At 46.8% G+C, this 14,531-nt stretch overlaps 1 protein-coding gene across 1 annotated transcript; it reads right to left on the reverse strand.

Moving 5' to 3' along the window:
* Positions 1-12,936: 12,936 nt before the first annotated feature.
* On the reverse strand, positions 12,937-13,858 carry LOC118238747 (acyl-CoA-binding protein-like). The gene is made up of 2 exons (XM_035444237.1): positions 13,814-13,858; positions 12,937-13,176 (listed from the first exon to the last, which is right to left on the reverse strand). The coding sequence occupies exons 1-2, from the start codon at positions 13,856-13,858 to the stop codon at positions 12,937-12,939; spliced, it is 285 nt and encodes a 94-aa protein (XP_035300128.1).
* Positions 13,859-14,531: the final 673 nt, after the last annotated feature.

The raw sequence follows: 14,531 nt of genomic DNA on the forward strand, positions 1-14,531 counted from the left end.
TCTTTTTTTCAGCCTGTCATGACTGCCAAAGCAGGGAGCAGGGTGAGGGTCTGGCCCCTTCATATATAAGCAGGGTCTAAATTAAACTCCAGGGCTGTCTGGTGTGCTGAAAGGCATTGATCGGACAGTCCTCCTGAATCTACTCTGTGTTTCTGTCTCTATTTTTTTTCCATCTGCCTTTTCTCAATCCTTATGCCCCTACTCAGGTAACCCAGTTGACTCTCTGGAGCAGGCTCCAACAGAACCTCAAACAGCAAGCAGAGAAAACACATTAGGAATGGCACAGGGCTTTGAAACCTTAAAGCACCACCCCCAGTGATCTATGCAAGCCACACCTAAATCTCCCAAACAGTGCCACCAGCTAGCAAACAAGTATTCAAAGAGTTAATTAAGCCTTTGGTGGGGGGAGGGGTCACATTCTCATTCAAACCATCACACTCGACTTCCTGGCTCTCAGGTGCTCATGGTCATATCATACACAAAGTGCATTTAGTCCAGTTTCAAAAGTCTCCATAATCCTTCAGTCTCAGCACAGTTTAGAGTCCAGAGAGCCAAGGCAATCTCTTAATTGCAAGCTCTTGCAAGATAAAACAAAACAACACCAGTGACATACTTTCAACATATAATGGCACTGGAAATGCCTTACCATTCCAAAAGAACAAGGCATAGCGAGGATATACTGGACCATGAGAGACAAGGAGGATGACTGTTCCTAAGGGTTAAGATTTTTATTATAGACATGAGGGAGAATACAGCTAGAGGCAGAGGTGGAGACATATGAAAGAATTCTAAGAGGACATGGCTGACAAATCAAGCTGGCAATGTGAGGAGAGGGGGGAGGGGAGAAGGGAGAGCCAGAAAGACCTAGTGTTACGATTCTGCTGCAGCTATTGGTGAAGAAATAGGAAATTAGGAATGAACAACCCATGTGTGAAAGGTTCAGGCTTTGACGCTGATCGGCTCTCCCTCTTTAAAAGAGACAGACCCTGCCCCCTGACAACCGTCAGGGCACACACAAGAAAACATGCTACATCATCACACGTCACCGGCTACCATGAGGACTCTGGGCATGCGTGGAACCTCAGTGCATATGCGCAGTCTTCCCTCTAAAAGCTCCAACTTTCCTGCTCCACTCTCTCTGCTTCCTGTCTTTACACTGCTTCCCTACTCTCTCTGTGTTTCTTCTTGGCTCTCTCTCACCTACGCGCGCTCTCTGTCTCTCTATGGTGACCAGCCATGGCGGTCAGCCATTACCCCTGTTCCTCTTCTCTCTTAGTCTCCCTACTCTGCCGGGCCATATAATAAAGTAGTCAACATGTCTCATCTTGCAGCTTTCTCTTTTCCTCTTTTTAAATAAAAACATAACGTGGAGCTTTATTGACAAGAAAGGGTTGGGGAGATGGGGTTGGATTGTCAGCCAACCCAAGGAGAGGTGGGGGGGGAGGGGGGACCTGGATGTTTTAAAGGGAAGACCTCGAATGTGCACTGAGGTTTCACGCATGCACAGAGTCCTCTCGCAGGCTGTAATGCGTGACGGGTGACGTGGTGATGATGTAGCACATTCCCTGTGCGTGCCCGCCTGTGGTTAGGGGACGGCGTCAGCCAGGTGTATGTCCTAACAATCCCGGCTCTTGTTTTTCATAAAAAGGTGGGGAATTGGGCACGGCAGGTTAGGGAAGCAGTGTCAGAGAGTTCTCAAGGCTGCTTCCTGCTGACCTGGGGGGCGTTGACCATCTTTGGGGGACCTGAGAAGGTTGGGGTGCTGCCACGTCCTGGGGTAGCTGGTTGTTTCATCACAGTCCACTCTGTACGGAACTCTGGCACCTCTTTAGACCTGGCAAGATGTTAGCAGAGTAGAGGACAAGGTTAAGTTTAGAAAAAATTGTTTTTCTTAGGTCCTGGTATTTGAGGGGAAGATTGTAAGATGAGGGAGGGGTCCCAAGATGAGGGAAGGGAATTTGGGACCTGGGAAAAGTTGAATAATACCTGGAGTGAATCTGACCTGTTTGTTTGGATTTGATTCGGCTCCCTGGAACTTACAAGAATCCTTAAAGCTTGTAAAAACATAAACATTAGACACTTAGATCATATCTAGGCTGTATGGAATCTTTCTGGTTACCTTTACCCAGAAGGCGCAAATATTTGCTGGTTCTTGCATCTTTAGATCCACGGCTTTTAGGCTGGCATTCCTGTAACAACAGCTAATCAGTTGGATTGAGAGTTTTAAGTGAGTTATTGTGGGCTACCTAGGAAATTGATGAGCGGGGTGTAGTTAGAAGCAGGAGAGTTTAAATCAGCCTTGTAGGAGTGGAACCTTATTCTTGTGAAATGGGAGGCAAAGTAGTTACCTCAGTGTCCTCCGGAGCTGAAGGGAACAGGGTCCTGTTGCAGGAACTGTGGATGAGGGGCGAGTCTCAGGTGGAGAGTAATGGGCTTGAGGTGGGAGAAGTGAATCCAGTGGGGAAGGCCCTCAAGTTTAGCAGCTGTTAGAGTAACAAGAATCACCTTGAAGGGGCCCTGCCATTTAGGAGACGGGGTGAGGGACGCTGGTCTGGAGGAGATAGAAGTACTTGATCCCCGATATTAATTGGGGAGGTACAGGGGGTGGCACATGGTTGAGGTAGAGAGTGGTCAGCAAATTCCCATAGGAGGGAACAGAGATGATGAAGGTAAGGTGTAAGCAGGTGGTCAGGGAGAGGTGAGAGTTTAGGCGAGAGGCCCAGTGTTAGAGCCCACCGCCCATACATGAGTTCAAAGGGTGAGATGAAAAGATGTTGTTTGGGGGTGAGCCCTAAGCCTGAAGAGGGCCAGAGGCAAGAGCTTCACCCAGTCAAGGTGAAGTTCCTGTGACATTTTAACAAGAACATTCTTTAAAGAACGGTTAGTTCAGCTGGGTGGTGGTGGTTCACGCCTTTAATCCCAGCACTTGGGAGGCAGAGGCAGGCGGATCTCTGTGAGTTCGAGGCCAGCCTGGTCTACAAGAGCTAGTTCCAGGACAGTCTCCAAAGCCACAGAGAAACCCTGTCTCAAAAAAAAAAAAAAAAAAAAAAAAAGGAAAGTTTAGTTCTTTCTATCTTCCCTGAGGACTGGGGGTGATAACGGAATGAAAACAACCAAGGAATGTTGAGAGCTTTAGACAGGGTTTGAGAGATCTGAGAGGTGAACTCAGGACCATTATCTGACTGAAGAGAGGCTGGAAATCCCAAACCAGGGAATAATTTCCCTGAGAAGGATGTCTGAGACTGTCTGAGCTTTCTTGTTAGTGATAGGAAACGCCTTTACCCACCCCGAGAAAGTATCCACTAGTACCAGGAGATATTTAACTTGCCTGACTGTGGGTATGTGGGTGAAGTCAAGTTGCCAGTCAGTCCCTGGGAGAGAGCCCCTAGCCTGGTGGGTGAGAAAAGGGGGGCTACAATACCCAGAGTTAGGGTCTGACATCTGACAGGTTTTACAAGAGGTAGTGATAGTTTTTAAGAAATTTAAGTCCTCAGAAGTAGGTTGAAGGTGAGCCTTGACAAACAGAGAAAGAACCTTACTGTTAGGGTGGAAGAGCTGGTGTAAGTAAGACAGAATTTGTCGAACGTCAGGAGGTGGCTGTGAGGATGTGGGTTGTAGTGCATGAACTCCCTGTGGTGGGTGAGGTAGATCTGGGCCTTGGAGGGCTATAGCCCTAGCTGCTTCATCAGCCTGGTTGTTGCCCCTAAAGATAATGGAGCTGTCAGTCTGATGAGACCGGCATTGAATCACTATAGCTTTGGGTAGATGGGAGGCCTTTAGCATGGCCATAATATGACCTGAGTCATAGATCCTCCTTTTGTAGTAAGTAGCCCAAGCTCTTTCCAGATAGCTGCATGGGACAGGAGGATATGAAAAGCATATTTAGAGTCTGTGTAAACATTTAAAGAATGTCCCTGTGCCAATTGGAAGGCATGGGTGAGGGCTATTAATTCAGCCTGTTAGTAGTGTGGGCAGGGAGTGCCCGTGCTTCCACCACCCTGGTATCTGACACTGTGCCATAGCCTGCTTTACGGGTCCCCTCATGTAAAAAAGAGCTGCCATCTGTGTACCAGGTATAGGTGGCCTGAGGTGGTGTGCCCTCCTGTATGTGTGAAGGATGGGGCAATAGTTCCTCCAAAGTTTCAATGCAGGAATGAGCTGGAGAACAGTTAGTATTGGGTTGAGGTAGAAGATTTGAGATATTAAGGGGTGGGCAAGATTGGAAAGTAAGTGTGGCATCTTCTACCAGTGCCACCTGGAGGGAAAGAACTCGGGAAGGAGGTAGAGTTTGTAAGCCTTTGTAGGTTAGGAGATGGGACAGGTTGTGGTGGGAGAAGACAGTGGTGGGTGACCCAAAGGTTAATTTCTTTGACTCATGGATAAGTAGCTCATCAGCTGCTAAAGCATGTATGCAGGATGCTCATTCTTGGGTAGTTAGGTCTAGTTTCTTCGACAGATAAGCTACACGTGCAAAGGAAGATCCTAGCTGGTGACCTAGAACTCCAAGGGCAAATCCTTCTTTTTCTGTTATGTAGAGGGAGAAAGGATGAATTACGTCTGGAAGATGAAGGGCTGGGGCTTGGAGAAGGGCCTGTTTAAGTCTCTGAAAGGGCTTAGTAACAGGGTTAAGAAGAGGTTGATGTGGAGAGCCAAGAGCTGGTTCAAACAAGGGACGAGCAAGGAGAGAGTAAGAGGGGATCCAGGAGCATAAGAAGCCAGCTATTCCTAGAAAAGATAAAATCTCCTCTTTAGTAGAACAAACTGCAAGAGACTTGAATAGATTTTTTCTGTCTACAGTAACAGCTTTGTGGGTTGGGGTAATGGTTAGTCCCAAGTAGGTGACTTGAGGAGTGGACAATTGAACCTTAGAAGGTGAGACTCTGTAACTCCTGCTCGACAGGAAATTCAGAAGAGTGGAGATGTCAGTCCGGCTAACTTCCAAGGAGGGGCTGCAAAGTAAAATATCATCTACATATTGTATGAGCTTAAATTTGGGGAGAGACAGAGCAGGTCAGAAGCCAGGGCCTGGCCAAAAAGGTGTGGGCTGTCCCGGAAGCCCTGAGGTAGGATAGTCTAGGTGAGCTGAGTGGAGGCCTGAGTATCAGGATCAGTCCAGGTGAAAGCAAAGATGTTTTGAGACTGGGTGTGGAGGGGTATAGAGAAAAAGGCATCCTTAAGATCTAAAACTGAAGCCGGGCATTGATGGCGCATGTCTTTAATCCCAGCACTCGGGAGGCAGAGGCAGGCAGATCTCTGTGAGTTCGAGGCCAGCCTGGTCTCCAGAGCGAGTGCCAGGATAGGCTCCAAGGCTACACAGAGAAACTCTGTCTCGAAAAACCAAAAAAAAAAAAAAAAAAAAAAAAAAAAAAAGATCTAAAACTGAGAAGTGAGATGTCCCTGGGGGAATAGTGGGGAGGAGTGTGTAAGGGTTAGGAACCATAGGATGGAGGGGGACCACCACAGAGTTAATGAGCCGGAGGTCGTGAACCAGACGATAAGTTCCATTAGGTTTTTTAACTGCCGATATAGAGGCGTTGAAGGGGGAGTGAAAGACCCCAACTCAAACCCAGCCTGATACCCTCCAGCATGTATTTGAAAATCACTCTGGCCACACACAGCTCTGGGAAAAAGAACACATGAAATGGTGGGTCATGCTGACCAGTCTCTGGAAATTGTTATTATTACTAGTTTCCAAGGAATGTTACTATCCTCAACAACTGTCTGGTTTCTAAAAATTGTTATGGGTTACCCTGCTCCAGAGCACCCACGTTTTGAAAATAAGTATAAGTCACTCTGTTCCATGGCCCTAGCTGTCCCATGGCCTTGTAGGTGTAAAAACCAAAATAACATTCCAAACCCCTAGTGGGCAAAATTGTAAGTTCAGTTCCCAACCAATCGGTAAATGACTCATGTGTGTTATAGCCAATCAATATGTTGTCACACTCCTGCCTAGTGACGAAAAAGACATAAAAACTGCTTGCTTTGGAAACCCCGGGGTTGATCTCTTCTCAGAGAAAGACCCCAACCTGTTGGAATAAAATCCTTTTGCTTTTGCAGGAGGAGGTAGGACGAAGTAACTTTTTCCTTAGGAGGCCAGAGATAATAGGTTTAACAAGTCCCTTAAGACTCTGGAGTGGGAGTGGCTACTGGACTTGAGCAATGTACCTCGAGGGGTCCTGTAACTGAATGACAATGGGGGGATGGTGTCTAGTGACAGAGGGTTCTGGGTGTCCCAGACCTTGGGGTCCACCTAAGAGTCTGGTAAAGGAAACGACATACTGGAACCTACAAGGTGAGTAGCTAGGAGGAGGAGGAGGGGAGTCACTGGCGAGTGTGGAGTCAGGCGAATATGGGGAGCAAAAGAAATAGAAGCTCCTACCTTGGCTAAAAGATCCCTCCCTAGTAAAGGCACAGGACAAGTTGGTATAACCAAAAACGAGTAAGTAAGGGGAATTCCCCTGAAAATGCAACTAAGTGGTGGAGTCTGCTGAGGTAAGTAAGGCTGTCCTCCTACCCCGACAATAGGGAGACGAGAAGGAGAGGTGGGCCCCCAAAACTCCTTTAGGACTGAGTATGTGGCATCAGTGTCCAAAAGGAAGGAGATGGGTCGCCCTGATACTTTAATGTCTACTAGGGACTCCCTTTCAGAGATAACGGTAGTCGGGTGATGAGATCCTGGGCCCGGTCATTCACCGTCCTCGTCAATAGCCAGGGCTAGGAAGTCAGCTGGAAGGTGGTCTGTGTTTGATGTCCTCTTGTCACATGGGACATGGGGACAGTCCACTGACCAATGGCCCTCTTCCCAGCATCTTGAAATGGCTTGCATGGTGAGTGGGTATTAGGACAACCCCAGGCCCAATGCCCTTCCTGACCACACTTGAAGCATGGACGCTGTGGTCCTCTGGCCCAGGGAGGGCAAGGGACCCCGGGCAGACGCCGAGACCTGTCGGACGGCTTCGGCTAGTATTTGTTCTTAAGGGCCTTGTTGTCTCTCCCATGGTACACCTTAAACGCCACTCTCAGAGCCTCATCCTGTGGAGTTAGGGGTCCCCTCTCCAGATTCTTAAGTTTAGCTCTAATGTCGGGGCAGCTCTGAGAAAAAAAAAAATGTATGTCATAAGGAGTTGTCTCCCCTCCGGTGCCTCAGGGTCTAAGTTAGTATACTGCAAAAAGGCCTGTTTACGGCGCTGCAGGAACTGAGAGGGATTCTCCATTTTGTCCTGAACTATATCTGGAAGCTTATCATAATTTATCAGCTTCAGGGCAGCCTTATGAAGACCAGCCATAAGGCAGGTTATAAACTGATCTCTAGCCAAAATCCCACCAACCCGGTGTGCTGTAATCCCAATGCGGCTCCTGTTTTGGAACAGCGTCAATCATCAATCAGTCCCGGTAGGGTGAGCTGGGTGGGTTTGATGTACCTCATCTGCATACGCCTTCCCATGGTCCCAAACTCACCGGTGTTCCTCGTGTAGTAGATTGTTGCTTAAAATCATGAAGATATAATGGAAAGTAAGACTATAAGACTGTGCGATATATTGAAATTCCTTTATAAAGGCAGTGGGGTTAGCAGGGTAGGATCCTTATCTGTGCTGAATCTGAGAGAGTTCCCACAGTGGGAAAGGAAAGTGGACCCTAACAACCCATCCACCCTGGCCACCTCCCGCTAGGGGAGGGCAATGGCTGGATCGGCTTTGGCAGGTCAGGATCCGGTTCAAGGGGGGGAGGGGGGTTAAACGCGGGTGTGAGAGGTGGGGGTTTGGAGGAGTCCGAGTCGGAGGAAGCTGTAACAGGAGCGGGTAAAGCAGAAGACGAGATAGAAGAGACTGGGGTGTTAGCAGAGGCTTCAGAGGGCTTGGTTGGAGGCTGGAGATGAATTGGTGGAGGTTCAGATGAATTGGTGGAGGTTCTTCGGCAGGATCCAAGCCAGTAAAGTTTTCATCAGGCTTAGATTCCACAGCCAGAAGGATTGGGGATGGGGAGAGAGGGAGGGAGTGTTTAGCAGAGAGACAGAAAAAAGCCTGAACATAGGGTAACTCCTTCCATCTTCCAGTTTGCTGACAGAAGTTAGATAAATCCCTCAAAACTTCAGGGACTAGAGTCCCGTTTGGGAGCCAGTGAGACTGGTTCTCTAAGGAATACCTAGGCCATTTTTTTCATACTGAGATAAATGAGTCTGGATGCCTTAATGAATGGCATTAATATGTAGGAATTTTAAATTTTCTAGAAGACATCCCAGTGGAGTGGATGGGCTTATCTCCTTTGTTGGTTTATTTTCCATGGGTGAAACAAGTCAAAAAACTGGCAAAAGCCCCTCTCCGAATGCTGGTCAGCTTGTGTGGGTGCCAGGGGGGCCAGCAGGATAGACCCAGGGTCTGAATAAGGACTCTGCTGTGGCGAAAAGAAAAAAGAAAAAGAACCCAGCAGTACCACAGCAGCTAGCCACCAAGGGAGCAAATAGCTACTGATGAGACCACCCGTAGGAAATAAACCGGGAGCGATTGTCAGCGAATGGGGTCGACTGTGACGGTGAAGATCGTGGTCAGGTGCTCCCCCACCTCCAAGAACACCAGAAGGGTGCCGGATGCTCAACGGTCAATCCTTCGGGTTCAGGGAGATGTTTACAGTGACTGAGAGAGGGTAGCCTTACTGAATAGGTGCCGGTGTTGTATGCAGAGTCCCAGCAAACCGGTGAGATGGAGTGTGAGTTGTTGATCCATGTGTTAGGGCGGCTGGGAAAAGGTCATGGGGAGAGCCTATCCACATTCTGGGCGCCAATTGTTACGATTCTGCTGCAGCTATTGGTGAAGAAATAGGAAACTACGAATGAACAACTCACATGGAGCTTTATTGACAAGAAATGGGGGGGAGATGAGGTTGGATCTGTAAGACCCCCGGAAGCTCAGGCCTCCAGGATCTCAGCCCAGGACTGAGGTCACCCCAATCACCATGCGGAGGCAGAAACTTGATGCAAACTGCACGAGGCTTTATTGTTGTTTAACGAGCTAACCCCATGTTAGCTCAGGCCTTTCATCCATCCACCATGGTGGATGGCTAAGAAAGACAGCTCGAACCATCTGCATAGAGATCTTATAGGGCAGCGTAACGGGAGTGTCTAGGGGTACGCACAGGCTCAGTATTGGTGTGCCTCCAGGCTTGGAGGGTTTGCCCTGTGTTGATTGGCAACTGGTTGTTATGGCCCATAGGCCCTCCCAGGGTAGTTGCTATGCTCAGTACGTCATTGCTGTGTGCTTGTCCATAAAGCACACCCAGAGTCGTAAAGCATAGCGCCACCAGCTAACTTCTGATTGGTTCCTTGCCACAAGGCAGGCATCTGATCTCCTAGTGACCAAGGCAAGGTCATGACAAGCACATGTTGGCTGTTATGGCTGCCGAAATGGGGAGCTGGTCCCTTCAGATTGTCAGTCAACCCCAGGAGAGGCAGAGGGCGGGGGGAAGCTGAACCTTTTAAAGGGAAGACCGTGCATGCACACTGAGGTTTCACGCGTGCACAGAGTCCTCACGCAGGCTGTAATGCATGGCAGGTGATGTGGTGATGATGTAGCACGTTCCATGTGCATGCCCACCCGTGGTTAGGGGGCAGGGTCAGCCCGGTGTCCATCCTAACATCTAGAGCAGTGGCCAAGAGGCCAAGAGGCAAAAAGATCAAAGGGCCAGCGTAACTAAAATGGCTGGATTATATAGGGAAGAACAGAGAGGGAGGAGAGGAGGGCAGCCCAGTCCCTGGGCTGGAGAGTTCAGGGTAGGGGGTGGAGTATGCCAGCCATACCCTGTGCTAGGTACTGGCTGAGGGATGCTGGGAGAACCTGGTATCTAGAGTCCGCTTTGATATGCCTACAGGAATCTCAGTTAACCATTCATTAGTTTGTCTTGGGTTTGAGACTTAACACAAAGCAAGACCAAACCCAAGCAGGGAAAAGGCCAAATCACAGCTCTGCCTTTGATATCAGTGGGTTAAGAAGGCTCTACACTTGCAACTTTGTTGCCTGCAAAAATACATTTCCTTTTTCTTGGTGTGATTCCACTAGTTATGTGTAGCTCTCTTTGGCAGCTATCCCATGCCAGGCACATGTCTGATGTCTTGGGGTCTCCAATTCAACTCGGGCTTCACTTCCACAGCCTCACACAGTGACCTCTCAGGGCCTCTTGCCCACTTAGGGCCGTCATGAAGACACTGTCCTGCCATGTGTAGCCTGGCCTTGCTTGTGCTCTGAAACTGCATCAGATTCCATGACCCCTTTAATCTTGACTCCTGGCCACATGGGCAACATTGCCAAGTTGGGCTGCCAACCTGGGATGGAGCCTGGGCCCTTGAATCACATCTGCAACAGCTTTTGTTTGTTGTTTCTAGGAGCATAGAATTCCTTAGGCTCTGTCAGTTTCAGGAGTGGGAGGGGTCCTGCCCTCAGGCGCCCTTCCCTTTTAAAGAAGAATGGGGCTCTGCTTATTCTAATCTCTTCAGCACAAATCTTGGCTGCAACATTAAGTTTTTAAAGTTTTAATTTCATTTCTTTAAAAGATATATTTTTATAAAATTTAATTTTCAGGTGTGTGTGTGTGTGTGTGTGTGTGTGTGTGTATACATGCCCGAATATGTGGATGTGGACAAGGAAGCCAAAGGTGTTGAATCCCCTGGAGCTAGTTTTATAAACAGTTGTCAGCTGCCTGATATGGGTGCTGGAAACTGAACACTGGTCCTCTGTAAGAACAACAAATGCTCTTAACCATGAGCCAACTCTTTTTAGTTTCCAAAGGTAATTTTGTATTTCCATCCCCCCTTGTCCTTTTTATTGTAGTCCTGTCTAAGGATGAATACCAAAAACTACATAACAGAGTCAATATTATATATTCTTCTCCAATAAAGAAATCAGTCAATTAAAAAAAATTCACCTCAGGCAAGTTCTTAGGAGCCACATTTATGTTTTTGTCAAGATGTCACAGGAATAGTCTCTAGCCTATTACTAACATAGCTGTCTCTGAATCCCTTTGAGCTGGGCCTACACAGTCTACATTGCTCTCAGCACTGTTTTCCAAGCTTCTACTAGGATGGCCCATGAAGCTCTGCTTAGAAGCAGCTCAAGCACTTTTCGAGTACAAAGTTTTTCAGAGCCTCCCACTTTCCTCAAAAGGACAGCATGGTCAGGTCTCTTGCAGAAACATCCCACCCCTGGTACCAATCTCCATGGTAGATTGAGTGTCTATTGCCATGACAAAACACCATAACCAAAAGCACTTTAGAGAAAAGGATTTATTTCACTTTCACCTTTCAGATCCTGCATTATCACAGAGGGAAGCCAGGGCAGGAACCTGGAGCAGAATCTAAAGCAGAGAGAAGCTATGGAGGGATGGCTGTTGAGCTGCTTGTACTCCATGACTTGCTCCTCCTGGTGTCTTATACAACCCAGGGCCACCTGCACCGGGTGGCCTGGGCCCTCCTGTATCAGTCATTAGTAAAGACAATACCCCACAGGCTTCCCTACAGGCTAAGGCATTATTTCACTTAAGAGTTCCTCTTCACAGATGTGTACGAGTTTGTGTCAACTTGATATAACTCAAACAGCACATTAGCAGCACTTATTTTTTTTTTCTTTTGGGTGTGTGGTAGAAATAATGAAGCAGATTTTACTGAGTACTGAGAATTTTCTTCTACAGAAGACAGAGATGGCAAGATTTATGTTGAGCTGGCACTCCTAAGGAAAGAACTGATAGGAAGCCAAATTATGTGCTAAGGAGTTTCTGGAAGGCTTTAAAGCCTGAGGAGCAGTTGACAGAAGACACCCGTGACAGAAGAGTACAAGTGAAGGTTATCAAGCCTGTCTCAGGGGTGGGAAATTATACCCGTAGACTAAGGGGTGCACATCTCCCTCCAGCAAAAGGCTATGCTAGAGGTGGCCCTGGTTTGCCCAGTCAGGAACTCCCCCCAACATCCAGGTCTGGTGGATGGGGAGGCAACAGCTACAGCTGTATCCACAGTGCCAACTCAGGGCCAGTCTGACGAAGGGAGTCTGAGCAGATTAAGTCACACCCACTGAGTCTATCAGGTTTGGAGAAATGCAGGGAAGCTCCTAGAAGAGCTCCAGGGTATGTAAATGTAATGCCTCAGAGAGAAGAGTTGAGGATTTCAGAAAACTACGTTAGAGCCTCCTTCCTCTTCATGCCTTCTTCCCAACCTTGATCTGTGGAGAAAGTAATTGGTACAAATGGATGGAACCTTTCCATGCTGTTAGATGCTGCTTATGGTCTACTTTAATTGTGAACCTCTGGTCACCCAACACTTGCTCAGAACAGATGACAAAGGACTTTGATGGTACTTCACCAAGGTTATCTTTGTGACCCCACTATTTGTTATGGGATGTCTTGTCTATCCTCTGGATAGTGAATAATGCCAAGGGTGGACTGCTTCCCTGTGAGTTGTCGGCCTTAGAAGTGCCCGAGGTCCCACAAACCAAAAGTCTATTGCTACTATTGGTTGCATTCTAGAACTAGGTGGTAAAACCCTATGGCTGAAGATACCACATGCTTTGACTTTAGAAATGGAGAAATTAAGCTAAGATTGAACTGGAAACTCCCACCCTGCTGACTGGCTTTCACAGTGCCAGAAGAGGCCACGAAGACTAAAAGTCAAAGGTTAGGAAAAGATTTTCCTAACCTAAATAGAAACCGAAAGTGAGAGGGAGTAGTTATATCAGACAGAGAACTATGCAAAGAGACAAAGAAGGAGGTTATGTAATGTAAGCAAAAGGAAATAACAATTACAATTTTTTAAAGTAACAAATGTACTTTTAATTGATTTCAGGTAAAAACTACAAGGAGAAGAGCCTAATTTATCAGAGCCAGTACCATCTACATTAGAAAAAAAACAAGACATTATGTCCTCACGGCTCACATGTGTGGCTGGCCATCAAATCTGCTCTTTTATATCCCATGTTTCTTTTTTAGCTCTTCCCCCTTTTCCATATAGGTTTTCAGGGCACTATTCCATGAAGCCCATTTGGCCTTGCCTTTGAGATCCAGCAGCCCGGGCAGATCTGTGTTTACGTTGCCCACAGTGGCTCGTTTGAAGAGGCTGTGAATGAACAGCATCTCTTTATCACTTGGCTGAGTCTTGAGGCCCTTCACCTCCTCAGGAGCTTTGTCAGATTCAGCCTTCACAGGCTAGCAGGCCACAGTACCTCAGACATACTAACAATTATTATTTATAAGGCAAAATGCTGATGGACCTAAAGACAGAGAAACTTCAATACAATAAAAGTTTGAGAGTTCAACATAACTCTGAAGTCTCTAAGACCTATGGGACATCATCAAGGAAATGCCTAATTCTGGAGCTGGAGAGATGGCTCAGCAGTTAAGAGCACTGGCTGCTCTTCCAGAGGACCTGGGTTCAATTCCCAGCACCAACATGACAGCTCACAACTGTCTGTAATTCTAGTTCCAGAGGATCGAACACCCTCATACAGACATACAAGCAGGCAAAACACCAATGCACCTAAAATAAATAAGAATTAAAAAAAAAAAGAAATGGCTAATTCTGATTCTGTTGCAGAAAAGAATAGGATAAGATTGTGACATGTTTTGCTGTCAACAACAAAGATGGGTCAAAAAGCCAGGCCTTGGTGGCACACGCCTTTAATCCCAGAACTCGGAAGGCAGAGGCAGGAGGAGCTCTGTGAGTTCGAGGCCAGCCTAGTCTACAGAGTGAGTGCCAGGATAGGCTCCAAAGCTACACAGAGAAACCCTGTCTTGAAAAACAAAAACAAACAAACAAACAAAAAAAAATGTGTCAAAAGAGTACAGAGGTCAGGCTGAAGGAACTTTTGCTGAGCACATCTGGGGACATTTTGAGTACTAAAATGCAAAGATACTAATAATTCATTACATAAATTATAATGTAGAAAATCAATGACTCATACTATCTAATAAAAAGTTAGGTGAGATAAAGCTATTTTTAATAAATCTGTTTTTTTTTTCCCAAAGAGAGAGGAATTAAGTGAGGACTCTGGAAGACGCCAACTTAACCAGGTGACCAATGTAAACCTACGACTAAAGGTACAAACTGAAACCATGTCCCTGAAGGAGCTGTGGGGAGTCAGTGTCACCTCCACTCTCTTCCTTTGGATCACGTGTGGCATGTGTCTAAATAGCCATATATCCAAGGGGATTTCCGGGGCGATAACGTGTGAATATATAACATCAGAATTTGTACAAGGTTGTTAAAGCTGTGGTGAGAGGGGAATTTTACAATACGTTTAAGTCAATATTCTGAGCTCTCATATTGAGAGGTGGGAGAGGAAGGGCAGAATAAATAGAATAAAGGAAATTGTGCAGATAAGATGAGAACAGAAATCCATAAAATTATACATCAAAACATGGTAGAACTGATGAAACAAAGGGTTGGTTCTAGGCAAGGACCGATGTTGTTAAGGAAAGTTGACATACCTTAAAGAGGAAGAAAAAAAGGAGATATGATGGCTATCCCTACTAACCCTATAAATACTGAAAAGATAACACGG

The sequence above is a fragment of the Cricetulus griseus genome, chromosome 4 (assembly GCF_003668045.3).
Source record: "Cricetulus griseus strain 17A/GY chromosome 4, alternate assembly CriGri-PICRH-1.0, whole genome shotgun sequence".
Classification (NCBI taxonomy): Eukaryota; Metazoa; Chordata; class Mammalia; order Rodentia; family Cricetidae; genus Cricetulus; species Cricetulus griseus.